This window comes from Schistocerca cancellata, chromosome 1 (genome assembly GCF_023864275.1).
Source record: "Schistocerca cancellata isolate TAMUIC-IGC-003103 chromosome 1, iqSchCanc2.1, whole genome shotgun sequence".
Lineage (NCBI taxonomy): Eukaryota > Metazoa > Arthropoda > Insecta > Orthoptera > Acrididae > Schistocerca > Schistocerca cancellata.
The window spans coordinates 1,140,693,669-1,140,703,791 of record NC_064626.1 but is presented as its reverse complement, the minus strand read 5'-3'; the positions used below and the strand labels follow the sequence as shown (position 1 = coordinate 1,140,703,791).

The 10,123-nt window shown below is 47.0% G+C and overlaps 1 protein-coding gene across 1 annotated transcript in view; it reads left to right on the top strand.

Annotated features, from left to right (window-relative positions):
• Positions 1-8,994: 8,994 nt before the first annotated feature.
• Positions 8,995-10,123, top strand: part of LOC126135263 (protein dissatisfaction-like) — a 49,255-nt gene continuing 48,126 nt past the window's right edge. The window contains exon 1 of the mRNA XM_049915198.1: positions 8,995-9,069. Within this exon, the coding sequence (XP_049771155.1) occupies positions 8,995-9,069 (75 nt within the window). The remainder of the gene's footprint in view (positions 9,070-10,123) is intronic.

The following is a 10,123-nucleotide window of genomic DNA, read 5'->3' as shown; positions in this document are numbered from 1 at the left end:
ATTATTTGTAACTGTTAGCCACACCTTCCAGAAACGTCTCTACATAGTCGGCGCTCAATCTGAGACATTTGTCGTAGCTTTGTACCAACTTTCCAATACATAGAAGGTAGCCGCCTGCACTTTTCGCAGATTCTCTACGCTGATGTGCAGTTCGTTGTCTGTGTCAAAACATTGATTTCATAGCCAGCACTTCATCTCAGTAGAGATGAAAATCAGAGGGGGTCAATTACGGGCTGTATTGTTGGATGTTGGTAATCAAACACTTACCATCGAAAACGCTGCAGGGGCGTCCTCATTGCCCCTGAAGAGTGCGGCCGAAAACTGTCATGAAGAAGGAAATGCGTGACAGTTATGTCGTGCGGGCTGCATCAAATCAGGCGAAATCTCTCACGGGCACTCATACTTGGCGGGAGACAGTGTTTTCTAGGCGTCTTTACGTGTTCACTGTGCGCTTAGAACTGAAAGGACAGAGGTGTCGCTAGCAGCGGACATACCAGAGACACTGTCCAACACACCTATGTGAAGCTTTATCGGATTTTCGTGGTGGTTTCCATTTCGCGACCGATCGGACCTCACTTTCGGAATACGCCTCGTATATCCCAACAGGCGTGGAAACGACACTGAACGAGATCGACACAAATCTACTCTGGCGGCCGATGAACCTTCACAAAGATTTTCAAGTGGCTCTGAGCACTATGGGACGTAACATCTGAGGTCATAAGTCCCCTAGAACTTAGAACTACTTAAACCTAACTAACCTAAGGAGATCACTTCAAGCAGTATGGGATCCGTACCAGATAGGATTGATAGAAGAGATAGAGAAGATCCAATGGAGAGTAGCGCGCTTCGTTACAGGATCATTTAGTAATCGCGAAAGCGTTACGGAGATCACAGATAAACTCCAGTGGAAGACTCTGCAGGAGAGACGCTCAGTAGCTCGGTACGGGACTTTGTTGAAGTTTCGAGAACATAACTTCACCGAGGAGTCAAGCAGTATATTGCTCCCTCCTACGTATATCTCTCGAAGAGACCATGAGGATAAAATCAGAGAGATTAGAGCCTATATAGAGGCATACCGACAATCCTTCTTTCCACGAACAATACGAGACTGGAATAGAAGGAAGAACCGATAGAGGTACTCAAGGTACCCTCCGCCATACACCGTCAGGTGGCTTGCGGAGTATGGATGAAGATGTAGATGTAGATATAGATCACACACATCCAAGCCTGAGGCAAGATTCGAACCTGCGCCCATAGCGGTCGCGCGGCTCCAAACTGAAGCGCCTACAACCGCTCGGCCACACAGGCCGGCAAAGATTTTCAACTCGAGCCACTTACACACCTGCCAGTGATGTGTTCGTGCACGAAACTACCCTGACTTCCGACCGAGTATTCTGGGTGCTTTATTTTTTTAATTGTTTTATTATTCTTTTTTCATGAGGTGTAGGATGTAAGTTCGGCAGGGATGTCCCATAATGAGACGTAAACGTGGCGTAAATATCAGACGAGGACGTAAGCGGCGTTTCCTGCCGCGTGTTCGCGGGCAGAGGCAGCGAGGGAGGGAGGGAGCAGAAAGAAGGCGGTAATCGGCCTAGCGTTCGCGGCCCGGATGATAATTTTCCGAGGCGGCCCCGTCCCGCGTTCCCTCCCGGCAATCGAAGCGAGGCGGAGAGCGCGGCAGGCAGTCTTCGCCGCCAATCCGGTTAGCGGCCCGAGGCCGCTGCCCAGCCGTGAAACTGTTTTAATTCCTGCCCAAGTTGCCGCAGCCGCAGCAGACCCGGGCGCCGCGCCGCGCCGCGCCGTGACACAGGCAAACGGAAGGCGCGGCGTGGCGCGGCGCTCCTCCATTACGGCGGCTTAGCCGGGCGCCGCCAGCTATTTACTCGTTAAATGGCCCGCCTCCGCCGCCGCCGCCGCCGCCGCCGCCGCTGCCACCGCCGCCAGTTTTACTGCGCGCCTCTCAGCACCGGGCAACACACGCGTACCGAGCGAGCGATCGCGGTTCCTGAGCCAGAGGGGAAACTCCTGGCAAATGCTCCGCTATTTCTTTAAGCACTGACAAGTTGCCGAATGGAAGTATGCACCTTAAGGTATAGGCAACCCAACTAGCATCACCTGCCCCGTCTGCGGATGGCGTAAGTCGAGATGTCTATCTTAAGGGGCACGAAATATTTTCCAGGCCATTTCTATTTTGCACACACTCCAAATGTTGGAATAACACCTTATTTTGTCTAGATCGCTTAGCAACTATGGATATTCACGTTGCCAGTTACAGCACAATATTACCATCTTCAGATTACGACGATAATCAATAATATTACAAGTTCCGCAGTTTGAATGCAATTAACTTTTGCAACGCATTGGAAAGAACAGTCGGTGTTTAGTGCAACTTGCTTCCTGCATATTCCCTCCTCTGATTTACTACAGATTGCGCGCGCCTGTCCACCTTTGTGCTGCGAATGCGGAACGTGTGGGGGGTGCAGCTGTCCTGTACCACGCCAAGGCAGAACACACAGTCCCTGCGATTATCCGCCCACCTGGTGTCTTCTGTTGATGTTCCTACTCAGAAGCAAAATTCACGTCATACGTACGTGTTTCTGGATGCGAGGCTCTAAGAAACTTGCTAACGAATAGATCTGTAAAACTACCGTAAGCGCCGGCCGTTGTCGCCGAGCGGTTCTAGGCGCTTCAGTCTGGAACCACGCGACCACTACGGTCGCAGGTTCAAATCCTGCCTCGGACATGGATGCGTGTGATGTCTTTATGTTAGTTAGGTTTAAGTAGATCTAAGTTCTAGGGGACTGATGACCTCAGATGTTAAGTCCCATAGTGCTCAGAGCTATTTTTTTCTACCGTAGGCTACCGTCGACAACTATAACTAAGCTTAGAGTTTGGTAGTTTTCCCAACAGCTTTGGCCAGTTAACATCGTAGCCACGTTAGCTGTACGTTAGATGTGTTGCATACCAATCGGGCGTTACCCCATAACGATCGTATTCTTTGTGTATGCCATACGCTCACATCGATTTTGCCATACGCCATACGATTGGCTTACACGATCAGTGTCTTACTAGATTCCCCTAAAAACCGAAAGTGATAAATCATCCTGAAACTGAATGAGGATATATAAAGGGTCGGGTGACCTACGGGACTTCTCGCTCTACATATTTATCCTCCTGTCTCTTATTTAAGAGTACATAGTATTTACATCGAAACTGAGATTGTCAATGTTTAATTCAGGTTTTCTTCGAAAATTGTTGATTTGTAGCGTGAACCAGGGCGATAATGTGGTAAAAATGAAGGAAACAATAATGATTTATCATCCAAAACAGAAATATGCCAAACATCTCTTCAGTACTTCGTCGATCTTAGATAAAACCTGTTTCTATTACTCGTAAACAACTTCCGCAATTACCAGTAAAAAGAGGAAACTCTTGTCTTTGATCATGAGGAAGAACCCTCTATCAAAATAACAAGAATAATTATACATATTTTGTATATTTGTGCACCTAAACCGTAGTTGCATCAAAAGTAACAGCATTGGTTACAAGAAACAGAAGAAGTTACGCGATCAACTAAATTTTATTGCTTGTAAAATGCAGTTTGTATTTTGTAACGATATAAAATACATAATGAACTAACACTGAATGATGTGCCGGCTAACCACTAGACCACCATATATGGACAACCAGCCCAACCACCAACGAAACAGTCGTCACCTCCTAGTCTCTCTATGACACATTCGTTTATGTTTCTACCCCTACCAAACCTCAACTTTCGAAACCCTAAATAAGGACCTACCACCTCGTTTTCTGGTCCCCACTCTCGAATCAACCCTTCAATCACTAAATAAGCAGTGAAGTTTTAAGTTTTTCATAAAAATGCCAATAGCTTTTCTTCTCACGAACGACACATGCAACAACAAAAGCGATAAAAACTGCTACCGAGCGTTATAATAAAATGACGCTCACAATGCCACACGTAACAAAATCCAGTACGTGACAACCGGAATCTTTGTTCATCAAATACTATACATGGTCTTAGTCGCCATTTTTTCACCAATGAACCTTTATGATGGCCTGTATCTTTAGAATGGGTACTTCAAGCCTGTACAGGCTGTCTCGACCTGGAACTTGTTCGATACTGTCACCTGGCGACGTAAGCAGCTTACAAACAATTTTTCATCACACGAAATTGTTTGTACTTTCAAATCAAACACCTCGTTTTTTAGAGCACCGTAGGTCTACCATTAAAAATTTTGCACTTTTGTATAGAGTAGTGCAAAGTGAACTTGCCGCTGGATGGGAATCGATTTCGTGTTAATGTTATACTATCCTTACTTATTTGTTGTTTATATGTGTTCAAGTATGCAAATATGTCGAAGAATGTAAATAAACGGTCAAATCTTTACTCAACTACAGAATTCGTTTCATATAAGCTGCACAGTCTTATGCAAGAGGGCAAAGAACAGAACCAGCTGACAAATTTTTGTGTGAGAGCACAAAAAAAGGCGAATGCGCTCATTATCAGAAGACTGTGATAGGAAAGTGGGGAACCAGACTCTCATCAGCCCTCATTTCTCCTTCATCACGAAGAGTTTGGCATGCGAAAACACTCGTGCTTTTTTGTACTGAAAGACAGATAAAGACAGACGATGGAAGAGACAGGAGACACTATTAGTGGGAGAGAATGTGATGGTGGGAAACAAAAAGTGGCAGTGAAGTAGAAAGAGAGATGGATGACAACAGCAGAGGGAGCCAAAGAGAGAGGGGATAGTCATGGTCAGAGAGACAATGACACTAAAACGGAAGGAGAGGTGAAACTTCCTGGCAGATTAAAACTGTGTGCCGGACCGAGACTCGAACTCGGGACCTTTGCCTTTCGCGGGCAAGTGCTGTTGGTAGAGCACTTGCCCGCGAAAGGCAAAGGTCCCGAGTTCGAGTCTCGGTTCGGCACACAGTTTTAATCTGCCAGGAAGTTTCATATCAGCGCACACTCCGCTGCAGAGTGAAAATTTCATTCTATAGAGTCAGCATTGTTTACAACTCTTGATATTACGAACTGCGCGTATTTAAAGGTTCAGCTGATATAGTTTTAAATTATTGGTTTTTGCTGCATCTCATACCGTTCTTTTGCAAGACAACAGTAGGCATAAGTAAAGTATAACTAGAATAACAGTGATGAGTTTTCTGATCGGTCTCTCAAATATGAATCAGACGAGATTTTTCAAATAATGCACCGGAATTATCAACGATTTCTGCACTAGTCTGCACTACTTCATCTTGCTCTTCTCCATAAATCTGGAATGTGCAATGTAATCGGCTCAAATGGCCTTAGAATCGGAAATTATTTCCTTTCATATTCTAATGGCGTTTCGTGCCGGGAAGGAGAGATGGATGGAGATAATAACAGTGGGAACAAAAGGGAGAGGAGGCAGTGGAAGTGAAAAAGAACGATGAGTGGAGACCGTATACAGTTTTGGGGGCTCTAGATCCACTGCCCCAGGTCAGCGATCTTCTGCCCCCGTCCCTATACCCACGAATTACACACTGAAGAGCCAAAGAAATTGGTACACCTGCCTAACATGGTGCACGGCCGCCCCGAGCACGCACAAGTGCCACAACACGACGTGGGATGAAATCGGCTAATGTCTGAAGCAGTGCTGGAGGAGACTGACACAATGAGTCCTGCGGGCTGTCCATAAATCAATAAGAGTAAGACGGGGTGGAGATCTCTTCTGAACAGCAAGTTGCAAGGCAGCCCAGATATGTTCAGTAATGTTCATGTCTGGGGAGTTTGGTGGCCAACGGAAGCGTTTAAACTCAGACGAGTCTCCCATGGATGCAGGTGATCAGACAGGATGCTTACGCACGTGTTACCAGTCAGAGTCGTATGTAGACGTATCAGGGGTCCCATGTCACTCCCACTGCACACGCCCAGCACTATTACAGAGCTTCAACAGTCCCCTGCTCACTCGCAGGGTCCATGGATTCATGAGGTTCTCTCCATCCGCTCGGTACAATTTGAAACGAGACTCGTCCGATCAGGCAACATGTTTTCCAGTCATCGACAGTCCAATGTCGGTGTTGTCCGGCCCAGGAGAGGCTAAAGCTTTGTTTCGAGCAGTCATCAACAGTACACGAGTGGACCTTCGGCTCCGAAACCGCATATCGATAATGTTTCGTTGAATGGTTCGTACGCTGACACTTGTTGATGGCCCAGTATTGAAATGTGCAGCAATTTGCGGTAGGGTTGCACTTCTGTCACATTGAATGATTCTCTTCAGTCGTCGTCGGTCCCGTTCTTGCAGGATCTTTTTCCAGCCTCAGCGATATCGGAGATTTGACGTGTCACCGGATTCCTGATATTCACGGTACACTCGTGAAACGGTCGCACGGGAGAGTCCCCACTTCACCGCTACCTCGGAGATACTGTGTCCCATCGGTCGAGCGCAGACTATAACACCATGTTCAAACTCACTTGATAACCTGCCATCGTAGCAGCAGTAACCGATCTAACAACTGCGCCAGGCACTTGTTGTCTTATACAGGCGTTGCCGACTGCAGCGTTATATTCTGCCTGTTTATATATCTCTGTATTTCAATACGCATGCCTACAGCGGTTTCTTTGGCGCTTCAGTGAAGTTTGGCAGCTAACAATCCCCAATGACATGTGATGAGAGAAGACAATGGTGGTTGAAGAAAAAGACAGTAGACTGTACACGAGAAACAAAGAGACAGCGGCAATGGTGGAAAAAGAAAATGGGACAAAGACAACAGGAGTGGAACAGAGAGACAGTGAAAGTGGCAGAGAAGGAGACAATGATAAGGAAGAGCAACAGAGAGGGACGAAGACAGTGACAGTGCAAGAGAGAGAAAAAAGAAACTGCCAGTGAGAGAAAAAGGAGAGAGTGGGAGAGAGTTATATACAGGGTGTAAAATTTAAGTTGACAAACCAGAATAACTCGAAAAATAAGCTTCACACGAAAAAATGTGTAGAGTATGAAGTTGATTATTTTCGGGGGGGACATCTGCTGGAGCTAAAATTAGCCCGCCACCCCAGCCCCCTGGGGATGGGGCGGGAGGCAACTTTAAAATTTCAAATGAGAACTCCCATTTTTTATTGCAGACTCAGATCCCACAAAAAAAACTACGTACATTTTGTCTTAAACATTTGTTTTGATTCTTGGTAGTTGGCGCTGTTCAAAAATGGTTCAAATGGCTCTGAGCACTATGGGACTTAACTTCTAAGGTCATCAGTCCCCTAGAACTTAGAACTACATAAACCTAACTAACGTAAAGACATCACCCACATCCATGCCCGAGGCAGGATTCGAACCTGTGACCGTAGCGGTCGCGCGGTTCCAGACTGTAGCGCCTAGAACCGCTCGGCCACCCTGGCTGGCGTTGGCGTTGTAATTCAAGAAAACCCATGTTCTCATTTTTACATGGAAAATGGTTACGGATAAATAAAAAATACCTATTTACTTCGTAAATTTTGATTCGCTAAAACTAAGACTCTCCCTCTCTCCCCATAGGGTTGGGTTTGCGAGAGAAGAATTAGAGTTTTACAAATGTTGACCCAAATATTAATTTTTTCCGCAAATATTTGGTGAGTACTTTTTATGTAGACTCTGATTCTGCAATAAAAAATGGGGGTTCTCATTTGAAATTTTGAAGTTGCCTCGCGCCCCACCCCCAGGGGGCTGGGGAGGCGGGCTAATTTTGCCACCAGCAGATGTCTCCCTCGAAAATAATCAACTTTGTATCCTACACAGGCTTTCGTGTGAAGCTTATTTTTCGAGTTATTCTGGTTTGTCAACTTAAAATTTACACCCTGCGTATAACTCTCTCCCACTGTCTCCTTTTTCTCTCACTGGCAGTTTCTTTTTTCTCTCTCTTGCACTGTCACTGTCTTCGTCCCTCTCTGTTGCTCTTCCTTATCATTGTCTCCTTCTCTGCCACTTTCACTGTCTCTCTGTTCCACTCCTGTTGTCTTTGTCCCATTTTCTTTTTCCACCATTGCCGCTGTCTCTTTGTTTCTCGTGTACAGTCTACTGTCTTTCTCTTCAACCACCATTGTCTTCTCTCATCACTTGTCATTGGGGATTGTTAGCTGCCAAACTTCACTGAAGCGCCAAAGAAACCGCTGTAGGCATGCGTATTGAAATACAGAGATATGTAAACAGGCAGAATACGGCGCTGCTGTCGGCAAGGCCTGTATAAGACAACAAGTGCCTGGCGCAGTTGTTAGATCGGTTACTGCTGCTACAATGGCAGCAAGTTAAAAGAGCATGTCCAAGTTTTTGGTGAGTAAGGTGGAGTGGATACTGAAGCAGCTGGCTCTCTACTTTTCTGTGAGACAGTTTCAAAGAGGAGAGTATTCGCCTTTTTTCGTTCACTCATCTTCCGTCGCGGCTTTACAGTCTTGCACGTTTCAGTGAGACAGCACGCTACTGCTGTCAGACTCGTCATACTCGCAGAGTTAGACGTGAAGGAAGGGAGCCGGTACAGCATTAACGTAACAGCGGCGCCTCAATCTCCGGTGTATGCAACCCGCAACACGCGACTCGCACTGGCTGCTTTCCTGACCTCTAGCGTGTAGTGGAGAGGTGTGCGCGTGCATGCATGCGCGTGCGGGGGCAGACGGCGAGTGACGCAGCGGGGGCGCGTGTTGCAGCCGTGCAGCACGAGCGCGGCCCGCGAAAGCCCAAGCACCCGCCCCCGCACGGCCACGGGCACGGGCACGGCGCGGGGGGCGGCCCGCCGGCCGTGGGAGCGGTGGGCGCGGGGCCGGCGCCGCTCGTGAAGGAGCTGCCGCCGCTGCTGCTGCCGCCGCCGCCGCCTCACGTGGCGCCGCCCCCGGGCTCCGCCGCCGCCGCCGCCGTAGCAGCCGCCGCCGCAGCCGCCGCCGCCGTCGACGCCGCCTCCGGCAAGCTGCAGCTGCAGCCGCCGCCGCCCCCGGCGCCGCATGTGGCGCACCAGCCGCCCCCGCACATGTTCCTCGCCGCCCACCACCAGCCGCCGCCGCCCGGCCTCCTCCACATTCTCATGTCCGCCGAGAAGTGCCAGGTGAGTACACCACCGCTTGACACGTGGCACTGCAGGTGGCCTACTGTACGCAGCAAACATCGTGCTAACCCGAACACGTCGCCAGTTTGAGCCACTGAGTAGCTCCAAGTGCCAGACCTTGTTACTTTTTAATCAATAAATTTAGACCACGAGTAAGAGAAAATACCAGCAGTGGCAACAGAAAAGTTGACAGAACCTGCTTCTAACCAACGGATAATTAGGTTTCCGATCAAATAAGAGGATGGTGGCGCATATGGCGTGTAATCAGAATAATTGCTGGAGCTCATCCAAGATCATCCTGCAGACACTTATTTAAAGAGCTAGAGATCTTCACTGCAGCCTCACAATATATATATTCACTTATGAAATTTGTTATTAACAATCCGGATGAATTCAAAAGTAATAGCAGCGTACATGGCTACAACACTAGGAGAAAGGATGATCTTCACTACTCAAGGTTAAATCTAACTTTGGCTTAGAAGGGGGTAAATTATGCTGCCACGAAAGTCTTTGGTCACTTACCTAATAGCATCAAAAGTCTGACAGATAGCCATATAGCATTTAAAAGGAAATTAAAAGAATTTCTTAATGGCAACTCCTTCTACTCATTATATGAATTTTTGGATATAATAAGTGAGTAATTTCCCCAATCCCCACAAAAAAAATTAAAAATATTAAGTGTCATGTAATATTTTGTGTAATGTAATATCTTGTATAGACACCTTTTATTAACCTGACACGTTCCACATCATTACGAAGTGTCGTATTCATGATCTATGGAACAAGTACTAATCTAATCTAATCTAATCTATATGAGGGAATATGTTTGAGCAAGAAAATTAACGTAAGAAGATTTGGTGTTTTGCAAAAACAGGTGGAATTCAATTACGCTAATTTGTCCCGCACACATAGCATTACAAAGCAAAGAATGTTTTGATTGTTCTCCAACCATGTGGGTACCTAGCCGTTCGCAGTGTAACTATTGCAACCCACATCATCAACGATCTACCTTGTACATTCATATCTAGGCCTCCACCTGGGATTAATTCCTTCT